The sequence below is a fragment of the Rhagoletis pomonella genome, unplaced genomic scaffold (genome assembly GCF_013731165.1).
Source record: "Rhagoletis pomonella isolate Grant_MI unplaced genomic scaffold, Rhpom_1.0 Rhpom_scaffold_00006, whole genome shotgun sequence".
Taxonomy (NCBI): Eukaryota; Metazoa; Arthropoda; class Insecta; order Diptera; family Tephritidae; genus Rhagoletis; species Rhagoletis pomonella.
Window position 1 is genome coordinate 20,248,280 of NW_023458560.1, and position 14,616 is coordinate 20,262,895.

A 14,616-nucleotide genomic window follows, 5' to 3' on the forward strand; every position below is an offset into this window, starting at 1 on the left:
TACGTACTTTAGTGGCAACTGCAGCACTTCCATTCTGGGCTTGTAGTACATAACAGTGAGATTATCGTAGTCGATTTTTAAATTATTTGTGTGCACTGCACTCAGCACCGAAGGGCGATGACGTTCCAGAAAAGAGCTCACTTTGAAGCCTGGCCAAGACCAGTTGAGAAGGGTGAGTGCTTTTGTGAGACGTTCATTGCCTTCGCTGGAGAGTAGTGAATTCACAAATAGCTGGTAACGGTCCAGAAAAAAAGGTCAGTGCGGACATTGAAATATAAAAATATTGCAGAAAATCAAATAAATAAATACATATTGTTACCTTAATTCACAAAGGACCTAGCCAACACTTTTTTCAAAACAGCGTTTTTCACAGATTTTAGGATTTATTAAAATACACCTTCAATAAATAATTTTGAAGTGTTAATACCAAAAACAACGGAGTTGCATGCCACTTTTTAAAAAGCCATACCTGTTTTTGATACTCATTTTATAATGTTTTTTTGCTTTTCCTATAAAATAAAGAATTTGTTGGTTAGAGCCTTTGTGAATATGTATGTATGAATCCTATTGCTTGATATGACCTTTGAATTTTATTTATTTAGTTTTCGACAGTTTAAATTTTTTCGTATTTTTTTTATAGTGCAAATTGAGAGCGGCCTCTTGAATTTTTTTGTTCAACCGTTTTCGAAATATAGATCGTGACCATTTTTTTTGTTTGAAATTTTTAAATTTCCTGAAAATTTTTTTAAATATAATGAAACAAATTTGAAAACCGCATTTCTATAAAATTTCCATGAAATTTAAAAATTTTTAATATAAAATTCTGATTAAAAACCACGTACTGATCGATTTTCTTAAAATTTTTCTCATATAAACTCTCACACCGCAACTTCTAATCCTAGTCTGATTATGGGATAACAATGGGAACGAAAAACTAACAAATTTTGTCCATCTCAACGCCAAGGATTTACCTGCATTAATAAAAAATATAAAAATACCTTGTTGTAGAGAAAGAAATTCTTTACATAATTGCAGTAGGTAGCATTACGCTACGATTAATCAGTATCGTGTAATAAATTGTCATCGTTTTCCTTAACCCTGGAAGTACATGCTTATTTTTTGTATGCAAAATACATGCTATTTAAAAAATGAATTATTATTGTATAAGCTTTCGGTTAGTTTCGAAAAATAAAAATTGCGCCGTCGATCCGACGAAGCATGTACTTCCAGGATTAAAGTGTGATCAAACGCTTGATTACTCGTACATGGCGAAAAAATAGATCCCATTTTTATCCCATTATCGGGACTAAACGTTGCGGAATGGCTGACCGTTTTTTTAATAAAACATCATCGATCAGTATGAGTTTTATGGAAATCAACATTTTATATTACAAATTGGTTTATAGAAATACGAAGTTAAAATTTGTTTCCATTATATTAATGAGCAAATCTCACGAGTTGTTTTTTAATGTCACTCCCTTCTCTCGGCAGAAAAAAACGCTTAACCATTCTTCTTGCATTTATTTCAATCAATGGAGTTCAAGAAACAAGAACAATAAAGGTAAATGAAGTTTTGAATGATTTTCGCCTTAAAACGTTTATTTAGCGAAAAAATTAATGAAATTACTAATTACGTAAAATGTTAATAAGCCACAATAACATTGACAAATACTTCAAATTAGTTTAAAATAAAGCGCAACAATCAATTTACATTAGCGTGGGTCGAAAATTCACTTTTTTAGAATTTTGATTGGTAATAGCAAATACAGTATATTTTGCTTAGCTGCACATCCTTCTTTGCATGAAAAACTTGTGCACCTAACCGAAAAAGCACTTAAGCGAATTTTCTTTACTACTTCAATGAGGAATCCCTATGAAACCAAATAATGGAGAAGCACTTATCACGTGGAAAATAATGCAAGCGAAATTTTTTTTCGAATGGTATCTTATTATCTATATAACTAGAAAAATTGATAGCAATTTCCGTTGTTCTGCGATATGAGTAAAATAAATAAAAGCTTGTAAAATTAGGTAATTGTAGGCCAGTGCAGGTAAACGTAATACTTTCTTTGATAATTGATACTAGTTGCACAATTTTTAAGGCAGCTATCGCCAATGTGCAGGTATGTTGAATGCATCTATCGGAGCAGTTTCCTTATAAATGTTAAAAACAATGTCTCAGATGCGCATTTTGGGGTAGGTATCTTAAATGTGCACTTAAGCATAAAGGCAGCAAAGCAAAATATACTGTATATGGTTCATTATGCTCTAAAAACAATATGTGTGAAAGATGTCAATTTGTGGTCAATATCTTAGGCTCGCCGAAGTCCATTAAAGTTCAAGTGCTAAAAAAAAATGTCTTAGCTTACTTCGATCCTCTACAAAAATGTCAATACACCAAACTCCGTAGGACTAATACGTTCGAAGATACTTGCAAAAAAATGTATTAATTACTATATTGATAAATTTTTTATATTTTTGAGCACATTGAACTTTGATGGACTTGGGCGAGCCTAAGATATTGACCAACAATTTTAATCTTTTACACGGACTGTTTTAGAGCATAATGAACCATATTTTTGCTATTACCAATCAAATTTCTTAACAAGCGGATTTTTGGCCCACGATAACGTACATTGTTGGGGCGGAAATGCCTAACGTGCTAAGCAGCTGGATGGGAGTAGACTGTATCAAGACGTGCTGGAAAATCTTTTTATTGCGATGAGAAGTTCGGGTGGACTAAACGACCATCCAAGTCCGGTTCAATTTAATATAGGCTAAGGAAATATCTTTTTAGTAATAAAAGTATTAATATTGTACTGAAGCACAGCAGCTCTAAATTCTGCACTAAATGTTGAGAATGACGATACAAAAAGAGTTGTACATAGAAATGGACATTTCTGATAAATCGTCCACTGATCACAAAGAACTTGAAGCCGACTTAACCGACTTTAACCACCCTGGACCACCAGCTGCCGATATCGAGGTTTACATCGTGATGGATTAGGATACGTTGCAGGATATATTTTGCATAAACTAAATTTATATTCAACAATTTATATTGAGCTCGAGGCCGTTTTTTAAACGAAAATTTATTGTGGAAAAGCAACAATAATTTGAAAAAAATGGTAGAAGTGATAGCTATTTCGGAAATCACCACATTTCCTCATCAGCTTTCTTCTAGTAGGATTCGAGCCGACGATCCCACTGACTCAGCCAGTTGCCTATGCACCGTGCTAAGTACGCCTTGTAAATTATCGTTTGCCTTTTTCCACTATTTTCATTTTTGTTATGCCAACACAATCAAGCGCAGCTATTCCGCTGCAATTCACTTGATCATGTGGTTGTGGGTATTGTTGGTTTTTGCTAATAATTTGGCATAGGCAACTGGCTGAGTCAGTGGGATCGTCGGTTCGAACCCTACTGGAAGAAGTCTGATGAGGAAATGTGGTGATTTCCGAAATAGCTATCACTTCTACCATTTTTTCAAATTATTGTTGCTTTTCCACAATAAATTTTCGTTTAAAAACGGCCTCGAGCTCAATATAAATTGTTGAATATAATTGTTATAAAAGGCCAAAAAAATAACAAAAACAAATAAACTAAATTTAAAAAATTAAATTAGTTACGAGCAAAATTGGACATGGATCGACCAACTTGGAGGACCTGGATTGAAAAAAACCAAATAGTAGTTTTTTGGAAAAAATTGAGAAATTGGAGAAACTTTTCATGACAAAAAAAAAAATGGGGACAAAATTGCTAGCGTACAAAATTTATGTGACTGGTTGGTGTCTAAGAGTGGGGATGTAAACTTGCCAATGTAAACTTGTAACGTAAAAAAAAACTTTTTTTTAGGTGTCGCATCCATTTTAGGATAAAAAACTTAAATAGAATATTGAAAACTAATACGAAATAAAAAAGTGCTAAAAACCGTTTTTAAGTAAGCGAAGCCTTTTATTTTAGTGGATCTTTGTTTTTTCTTGTTAACATGGTTTGGGATATTTTTACCTTGTTATCTCACCAAGGGTTAATACCAGAAATGAAAGAAAAAATAATAACAAAATCAAATTTTGATTTCAAATATGAAGACATCAGTTTACCTGGTACAGTTTATATTATTTCACTATGGTTCATGCTTTAACAAAAACTGTATAAATCATGCCTTCAAACTTTATACAAAACTTAGAAACATTCCAAAATTTTTTATATAATTTTGAGCTTCTTAACCAGGATTTTTAGACATTTGTTGGGTATGCATTAACAAGAGCGGCTATAAAATCGCATTGATTTTTTATAATTTTTTTTTTGCTGGCGACTTTTGTACTTTTTTTCCATGTAAACATTAATTTCTTGTAGAAGAATATGAATGGATAGACGCTTCAAAAAAGCTTGTAGGCTATTTTAAACATACCGAACTCAATAACAAACTATCAAAGTCTTTAAAGAAACTTATTTATAGCGCTGTCCAGCATTCACAAAATGCGGAATCAGTTCAACAATTATTAATAGAAAGAAATGAGCTCCATAATCTATCTACAGTAAATTCAAATTTATTGGAAAAAATTGTTAGAATTTCTGGCGCCTTTCAAGATGTGCTCTGAAAATTTGAGCGCGGATTTAAATCCAACCATCCATGAGCACGTTCTGTGGCACAAAAAACTACAAAAGCATTGTTAGGCGAATGCATCTGATGCAGAAGTCCTTATCGATTTGAAGAAAAACACAGCTCTTGCTTTAAATAAAAGATTCCCACCAAGTTCAGTCCAATTTCTGGGATTGTTTCTTCCGTTTAAAAAGTTACAGTTTTTATCTGCAAAACCATAGCGAACATATAATAGGAACAGTAAAGGCAATGCTTGCAGATAACTTAGGTAGGCAGAAATGTGCTTGAAGAAAAGAGCGCTCGCCCTCAACACGATTTCCAAATTCTGGATGATGACATTCTTTCTACCTCGAAAGGGCAAAGGGAAATAGAGATTTATTTGAAAACAAAAGTTGTGACGATGTTTTAAAATTTTGGGAGAAAGCTAAAGACTTACCACTTCTTAGAAGTCTTTCAAGGCAAATTTTAAACATGCCAGCTGGCTCACCAACTAGTGAAAGAGTTTTTTCTGTGTCGGGCAGAATTCTGAAAGAAAGACTGCTTGGTGCCTTGACAAAACATTAATTTTAAACAAAAATGTGAGCTAATGTAATATTAAAATTACACACGTTGAACAAATATTTATACCAATTCTTTTTTATACTTTTTAGATACATAAGTATATCTAAAACTTGTTAAAATAATAATAGTGCCTTCAGCCTTTGCTAGGCGTTTGGCCAAGCTTTTGTAATAATTCTTGTGTGGTAAAAGCCTATTTATATGAAATGCTATTTATATAAATAAAGTTTCAATTTGAAAAAAATGTCCGTGAGAAACCGTGCGTGAGCGTGCGTGATTGAAAAATAGGCGTAGAAGGAGAAAGGGATAAAAGCAAAGATTAAAATAAAAGTAAAGAAACTTAAAGGTAAAGACAAAGAGGAAGGCAGATTTAATTAGTTAATATAATGACAATGGTGAGCGTGAGTATATAGATGAAGAAAAAAATGAAGATACAGATCAGTATAAAGGGAAAGGAAGAGAAAAAGACGAAGATAAAAATCAAAATGAAAAGATTACTACAACGATATAAATAAAGATAAAAAACGATAGAGATGGAGAAAGATAGTGATAGAGATAAAGATAAAGATAAATATAAAGAAGAAAATAAAACTGAAGAATGAGATATGTTACGTTATGGCACGTCATGTTATGCTATGTTATGTCATTTTATGCTATGCTTTTTTATGTTGTCTTATTTTATTTTATGTGATGTTGTGTTATGCTGTGTTATGTTATGTTATGCTATGTTATATTGTAATATACTATTTTATTTTATGTTATCTGAGGTTATTTTATGTTATGGTATGTTGTATTATAGTATGCTATGTTATGTTTTCCTAAGTGCTAAGTTCAACTCACCTCCACTCAACTCACCCCAACTAATGATATTTCTTCTCAACTCATCGCAACTCACCCTAGCTCAACTTATCTAAACTCACTTCACTTCAATTTACCTCATCTTAACTCAACTCAACTTACCTCAACTCTCCTTAATTTTAGTGTTTGAATTTCAACGGCTGGGCGAACTAGTAATAATTAATAATTTTAGATACTACAAAATATTAAAATTAAATGGTAAACATGTTCTTATTGCCAAGGTGAACGAATCTAGTGTAATAGAACTAGTGTGCCACCAAATTAAAAAAAAAATACATTGAGTAAAAGATGACTGTGATTTGAGAAACTAAAATTTCAGTTTTAAATTTGTTTTGACACACTCGAAATATATTCCAAAAGTGTTATATACATAAAGAAACTAACATATATGTACACAAGGAATACTGTGTAAAAATCTTCCACGCCAATATTTAAATACTTTTAAAAAATTTGACTTTTAAATTAAGGCGTGCGAGTAAACGTGTTGGATGACTGCGTACAGTACAGCGTAAATATAAATATAAAGTAAATATTTTTTAAGTTTTAATTTAAATACACGATGGAATTTTGTTCTTTATATAAAACTGAAGATAATGCAATTTCTAACATAAGTGTGCCACCATTTTCGACCAACGTAAAATTATGAAAAAAATCGAAGATCCAAAAGCCGAATTGGACTGGAATGTCCCATATATATGTACATATATTCATATATCAATCTGTTCAATGGACTTAGCTTTATCAGTTTTAACTTTGAAACCAAAGCTGACATGGAATTTATGTGTATGTATTTGATGTAGAGAAATTACTAAAGAAGGCGCTTATAGCAAAGTGCAAAGTTGTGGAGTTTTTAAACTCACTTGAATCCTCAGGAAATTCCATCTTAAATCTTAATTAAAAATTGAGCGCCTTTTATTCTTCTTTTATAACCTTGATCTGCCTAAAACTTGTAGTGCAACAAGACTGGTAGCAAGAAAAATTATTTTAGGCTACAAATATTATTAGATATTTTTCTGCCGAAGTCCTTTTAATTCCCACAGATCTTCGCTTTAAGTTTAGTAGACTTCAGTTTTGCAAGGTCAAACATTAAAGCTGACTAGCTTTCAGCTAAAAAACCCCTTATCCATTTGTCCTTAAATATACCAGCCAGAAATGCGATTGCTTTATAAAAGAGAGAACAATTTTGAAATATGAGTTTTTTTAATCTCTACAAAATAATTTATGCAACCTCACATACGCGGTTTTGCATTATATTAATACGCGGTTTTGTGCTTTAAACGACGATATGTATATGTATCTAAGTGTACGTACCGCACCATACAAAACTATTAATAATGTTCATAGGGGGACTTCAAACTAAATAAAACGAAAAAATAACCTCAGCTCAAGCTTGCCAGCTGTCATTTCATAGGAAATCGAATTTATAAAAAACTAGTTGCTAATAGGACCAAATATGTATGTGGATGCAAAGCAAACTAGTACGCGTAGTATTCAAGTTCACAACTAGTAGTTTTCGCTGCAAGGGGCCTACATACATATTCATAGGAGTAGGATGTATGTTGTATGTAGGTACATACATACACACATGCAATTGCTTTGCAATCCAATTACTTACCACAATCAAAAAAAGGCCATCGCTATGCCAATCGTTGTCCAGTGTGACTACCTGCAGATTTTTCATATCCGCCACTGAGTTCAGCTGATGCCGCTTTTCTACCCAGTCAATGAAATTGCTCAGACAATAGTAGCCCACAGAGTGGGTAGGCCAATCACGACGGTATAAATCACGCAATTGATGCAGTTCACTGATTTCGTTGATGGAAGTGAGTTGTGAATTGGCCGCCGATGATATGGCTGACGACGAATTCGAGGCAAAGGATGAACTATTGGAAATGGCTGTTGTAGACATATTTGATGGGAATTTGGTGTCTACAATATCTACATATGAATGGTGCGTATGTACATACATATGTATTTGTGACAGGTATTGAGGTATCTAGTTAGCAGTTCTTGTTTTTGTTTTCCAAATCAATGTTCGTGTTGTTGTTAGTTTAAGCGCCAAAATTCTATAAGACAGCCAATTCCATTACACACACGCCGCAAGCACACAAACGTAGCTAAATACCAAGCAGCAGGGTATTCATCGGCATGCCGAGTTGATGGGTTGAATGAAGCTGGATCAGTTTGCATGAAACAGAGAAATAAACAAGTAATTTTTAGCAAAAAAAACCGACTTCAACTCCCATATAAAAAAAAAAATATATATATATCTCATGATCCACTGATCGGATCTCAACCAGATTAGTATGGGACCACCTCTGAGACACTACCTTTCCGATGCAAAAAGAATTATCGAAATCGGTCGAACGTGGTCCAAAGTTATGCGGTAACATACATAAAAAAAAAAAAAATCCGACGAACTGATAACCTCCTCCTTTTCTGGAAGTCGGTTAAAATGCAAAAATATAGAGAAAAAAGTGTGAATAGAAAATACGGAGCTTAAACGAAAATTGGAGGCAGTAGGCATCCGTATCAAATCGAAAAGCAATTAAGAAAAACCATTGCGTAGTTCCAAAGGCAAATGCTATTGGCAGTGCCTATCGGATTTCAGTGTTAAATATATGTATGTATGTATGTACAATAGGCGACAAATGAAAGTGTACGCTTTGTTTACAATTATTTTCATGAACAATTGTTTGCATTAATTATTTATGAAAACATAATATAAACCAATAAATCAAAGTTTCACACTATATATAAAGTGCCCAAATTTCATCAAAATTTTAAAATTTTTATTTAGAATTTTAAAGCTCAGTAATGCAAGACCTAGACTTGGCTTGACTTGAAAATTGTATATCTGGCAAATTAGCAGCGCGGGTACGTAGTTACCCAAAAAATCAACCTCACTTAGAAACTTGGAGAACTATAGATTTTGGATTTCTAAGTTAAATTTCGAAGTGCAAAGAGAGCCGTGAGAGAATCATGCTGCCATTTAATTTTTTAATAAAATCCTTAAAAATATGCCACGGAAGTGTAACTTTTTGTGTAAATTTAATTTATCTGGCAATCGAAAAACAAACTTTTAAAAAAGACAGAAAATTAAATAAAAAAAATCACAATTTGATACGCGTAAATACATTAATTTTAATAGTAATTTTGCATCATTTTTGGTGTAAAAACAAATTACAAATTACAATTTCACAAGTGACAATCAAAACAAAGGGAAAAGGTAATAGCTGACACGCTGAGTAATCGCGACTGAGTTTCTAGGTAAGTCAAGCCAAGTCTAAGTCTTGCATAACCCAGCCTTTAGTCAAAGAAAGTACAAGTTTCAAGTCGCTATGGAAATAGATTTTGATAATGCGTTGTATGGAAGAAAAATTCTAAAAAAAATTTAACGGTAATAACGGTAACGGTAATTTTTAACGACTTGAAACTTGTACTTGCTAAAATTGATAAGGCTACAGGACTGCATACTCGAAAATTTTCTAGAAATTCTGAATAAAAAGTTGAAAATTCTTAAGAATTTTTGTGAACTTTACATTAAGTGTGAAACTTTGACTTATATGGTTTATATCAGTGTTGTCCAAACGGTAGTTCGCCGGCGCCTTGTAGCTCGCGACCTGAATTTTAGGCGCACCCAAACAAAAAGATTGCCCGAAGAATACTCTGTATCGAATTACGCCATATCCGGTTGTTAATGAAATAATGGGAAAGTGTCAATTGAAAATGAGAATCGTGAATTGTATGTAAATAAGAAAGCTTCGATTGAAAGTTATAACAGCCAACTGGAAATGAGATTAAGCAATTGTTAATAAAGATATTTCTGATATCCGACATGACATGAAGTACTGACTTCTTTTTAACTTCAATTTTCATAGCGAATAACATTTTAACCGCTTTTAAAAACGAATTTAGTTTCGCTTTTACCATCAACTGGTCACACTGATCATTATGTTAAATTTTTCATACATGTAAAATATTTATATGTGCAAAGAAACAAGTTTTAGGCTATCGATTATTTCAAAAAAAAAAAAAAATTAAGGAAAATTTTTTTGTTTGGTATTGTATTGTACTTATATTGCACTACTTTATTTGTTTTACGATTTGCGGCATAGATTTTACCGAAATTTTGTAGTAAAATATTTATTATTTCCTCCTATTTGTGAAGTTTGATTTATTTAAGTTTCAACACGTTATCATGCTGTTTTGAATAAGTAAAGAGCTTATGCGCAAAGACTTTTTCTACTTCTGGATATTAACACCACTATTCTGCAACACTTTCGTATTCGGATTTTGCTACGAATTGTAGAAATAGGTATGCCTTTCGAAATTCGTAACAATGGCATGCCTAACAACGAACGAGTAAGCTTTTTTGCGTAATTTTGTACGAAAACAATTCTGTGTCGGAGGCGAGATAAAAGACGTAAATCGATGTGTGTTTGCAGGAAATATTAGTGGGGTTTATTTAAACAGATAAATTTGTCATTCGCATATACGTATATTTTTATCCACTGCTTTATATAAACGAGCAAAAAAGAATCTGTGTTGCCCCTTACCGAGAAACTTGGGTCCGGTTTAGTTATTTGTACAATGATTTTCGGTTGTTGTGGCCAAACGCATAACCCGAATCCAAAAACTTTAACATACACGTGAAATCAAAGGATTAAATCTTTATTTAAAATATGTTTCAAATTATTAATAAATTCGGTTTGCACTACGCACTTTTTTGCAAATTTCGATGTGGGTTTTGCGCAAAAATACTGTGATATGCACAAGAAATATTGTATACCTTTGACATGCGGAAGCCGCTCTTCTCTGGCAACACAGAAAGGAGAATTCTACTTAGTAAGAGTTATAATCCCTAAGCGCGGCCGAAGACAGAAGCAAGCGCAACAGGTAGTGGACCTAACAAAATGCATGATTTCAATGGCTTGGAAGAAGCTGTTATTGTATTAAATGCCCGGCAGCTCCATTGCCATAGCGCGCTCTTACTCCGCTGCTATAACTGCAAATGCATCAGAATCCATAATTTTCCTCAAAATATTTAAAATCAATCAATTTTACTATAAACAAGCGCATGATGAGTGTTTTTTTAATTCCTTTTCACTTTGTTTTCCTTCATACAGCTGAGTTCGAAAAACAACTGATACCTGGCAACGCTGCACATTTTACCGCGAGGGTTGCAGCATGACGATTTTTCGTTTTTTCGTAACGTATCTACGAATTACGAAAATTCGGGTTCTAGAATAAGGGTGTAAGTTTTCTCAAAGTGATACGCATTTTATTTTAAATCAGAGATTCCTTTCGCCAAGGGCAGGTTTGCGATGGAAGCCAAATGACTCTCCAATATTTACGGTGGGCATCTGGATCAACTATATTGAAGTTTTATCATAGAGTGGGCTGTGGTATTTATTTCTTCACCCTAAGTGCCAAAACTGTGAACTTTTACTTGTGACATAGATATTCAAATACATTTCAATTTTTACGGTAAATTATGCTGTTCCTAGTAGCTAACCTTTTGATATGTAATTTGAACCACTCTTTTGGGGTTTGTATAGGGCCACCAAGCTTATTATTTCCATAGTAGTTGGGATTTTTTATGGAACTACTTTTCCACATAAATCATAAATTCATTCGTGTTATATTTCCGGGCTCTTCTTCAGATAGTTCAATGCTACGTGATATTAAATTCTATGTACTTAAGATAGTACCCCTATCGATACAGATTATATTAAACAAAATCTTGTCCAATTCCGTTCAGTAATTTTCGAGATTAGTGAGGTTAAAAAATCTCAACTTTTCTTTATACTGCGTAAGGATGAGGTAGTAATTTCTAAATAGGTGGCAATCGTACTGAACAAAGTTAAAGTATTCCAACTTGCGAAGGACATATCTCATTTTGTTATCAAACGAACTTTGAAGATCTGATAATTTATAAACAGGTGGCAACCCTACTCAAAAAAATGATATATTGTTGAACATCTCTTGATGTCTTTTCATTTGAGAGTGAAGGTACAGAACTGATACCTTCGCTCCAAAAAATAAAACATGAATGCTTATCTAGAGATCAATCCCTTTCGTTTGACACCCCACATTTTTGTAATCTAACGAACGGTGCGGATCTTATAATTATTTAGACAGGTGGCAATCCTATAGACATTCTAACTTCCAAAGGTCATTCTCCTATGGACACAAAATATATTAGGGAAAATCTCGTCCAAACCCGTTTAGTAGTTTTTGAGATAAGCGTGTTCAAAGAATCTCGACTTCTCTTTATTCTATGTACAGAAGATAGATTGGGAGTTTAGAATTTTTCGAGGAAAGGCTAAAGGTTGATAAACGTGATATAAATGCAAAATCAGAGCATCCATAAGCGTTTGCATAAATAAATTTTTCGTATTATGATGGAAAATATAGCTTTTCGAAATTCAGCAACCGAAAATTTTGCGAAATTCTCAAACCAGAATCAATATGAAAAAATCGGAAATAAGCATTCTAAATATACCCAAAAAATATCCATAAATAATTTTGTTCAGCGTGTTTGTTTTTAACGGTGCACTGCATCAAAGTTAAAAAAAATCTCAAAGTTATATGCACTCCTCCTAACTTAACGTTCATAAATAAAACATAATTGGCATCTTTCGAAGTAAACCCGGAAGTTACGTTTACTACATCAAATAATAACAAAGTCAATAATGGGGATAGAAGGGAGAATTCTTCACTGCAACAAAATCAAAAGGAATGCATTTATTTTGCATCACCACGAATTTTCCCACTTCCTATTTGCTTTCCGCTTCGGTCTCATAGTCATTAAATGGAAAGATCATAGCTATGAAAATTTGATTAGCTGTGAACATAGAGTTACGCAAAGAATTCATTGCACTGCTTGCTGCCGAAGGTAAATTTTTTACTGCAAGCAACTTTGTGGAATTTAAATCTTTTGTTGTCCCTTACCATAATACAGATATTTTTGCAGCAATATCGCATTGTTTATTTCCGTCGTTCAAAATATTTTTACTTCAATTTTCCTTGCAATTGCTTTATTTAATTTTTGTTTTTATTCTTACTTCCTTTAATCATTCAATTTTTTTCGCGCGCAACTTTTATTTTGCAATATTGTCAACAACGTTTGCAACCTTTCAAAGGTGGCTATCGGCCCGCTATGGGTGCAAAGGTTAAGCGCAAGTACAAACGCACGTTTGCATGAAATTGCAAAATACCGCAAGAAAGCAGCAAGCAAAGCAGTCCAACGCACTGGCAGTGAAGCAAGAATGTCATGGAGGTGACAATGGCAGCGTCAACAATGCCATTAACGTTTGACGAAGCGAATCATATGGCAACAAAATATTGTTGTCATGTAATTCGCAGACGAGCAAGCAGCACACGGGCTACACGTATGTCCGTCCGACGTCATGCATTTGTAGTTGGTGTAAATAGTATATCTGTGTGTGTGTGTGTGTGTGCGAGTGCACACTAATGCTTCCATAGAAAAATTATCAACATTATCGGCGACATAATCAGCGCCATCATTGCCATCATGAAAAGGAGTGCAGCTTAAAGCGCGCTTTCATACATATGTACATACTTACACATACCCATTCATATGAAAACATACAGCTGCAGCATGCAACATTAGCTCTGGGCAAGAAACAGCTGTCACTGTGGGGTGCCTTGCAAGCTTAAAGTGCCACGCTAATGCTGTGCTAAAAATCGTTAAGGAAAATATAATAATTTGGTGGGTTGGTCGCGTATATGCCACGCGTCGCTCAAGCGACAAATGACATTGCAAGTGGAGTTTGAAGCTGGGACAGCGCGAAAAATGTTTCTGATGATTGTATGAAGACATTATGCTATTTATTTTAATGAAACTATGCTTTTACAGCACTTTCAGCATGGAATAATTTAATATATTTACTCATTACTGAATTTATTATTAATGCATGAGTTTAAAAATACAAAGTAAATGCCATGGGTGTAATGGAAATAAGCTTTTGAATATACAAGGATTATGGAGGATATGATAGCAATGCTCCTTGAGTGTACCATCTACGGTGATGATGATGATGATGAGCTCCTGGAAAGTTTAACAGGCTGCGATGTGAGGAGTATTTGGTGGTTTTAAAACCATGCCCTGACAATTCCATCAGCCAGCAACGGACAAAATGCACCAACATTGTCCCTCAACAAGCCCTGCAAGGTAATAACTCCTGAAGGGGACGCTAGTATTAATTGATAGCAACCGTTGCAAATTAAAAGATTTAGAATTCTTTGTGAGCGTATCGATGCCAAAAATTTTTAGCTATCCACAATAACAATTAGATTAAATAATAAAAGTCCGGGAATAAAATTGTCACTGAATCGGGTTTTTATACAAGTAATTTCCTCCGATACGCACTCAGTGCTCGGTTCAAAAGTATCGATACCAAAATTACTTGATATCGGACGACAAGGATGGAGTATGTACTTGTGTTTACTAGTTCCGTTTTGTCCCTATGTATGTCAAACGAACGAGATTAAAAAAAAAAATCACAAAAACGCTTTAAGAGGGCTGCCACATATTTCAAAAGTAAAATGAAATTTTATGAACAAATTAA

At 33.6% G+C, this 14,616-nt stretch overlaps 1 protein-coding gene across 1 annotated transcript in view; it reads right to left on the minus strand.

The window, feature by feature from the left end:
• The window catches only part of LOC118740495, a 139,165-nt gene that overhangs the window by 973 nt on the left and 123,576 nt on the right, over window positions 1-14,616 (minus strand). The window contains exons 2-3 of the mRNA XM_036472051.1: window positions 7,635-8,193; window positions 8-243 (exon numbers count right to left, since the gene is read on the minus strand). Of these exons, the coding sequence (XP_036327944.1) occupies window positions 8-243; window positions 7,635-7,988 (590 nt within the window). The 5' untranslated portion in view covers window positions 7,989-8,193. The remainder of the gene's footprint in view (window positions 1-7; window positions 244-7,634; window positions 8,194-14,616) is intronic.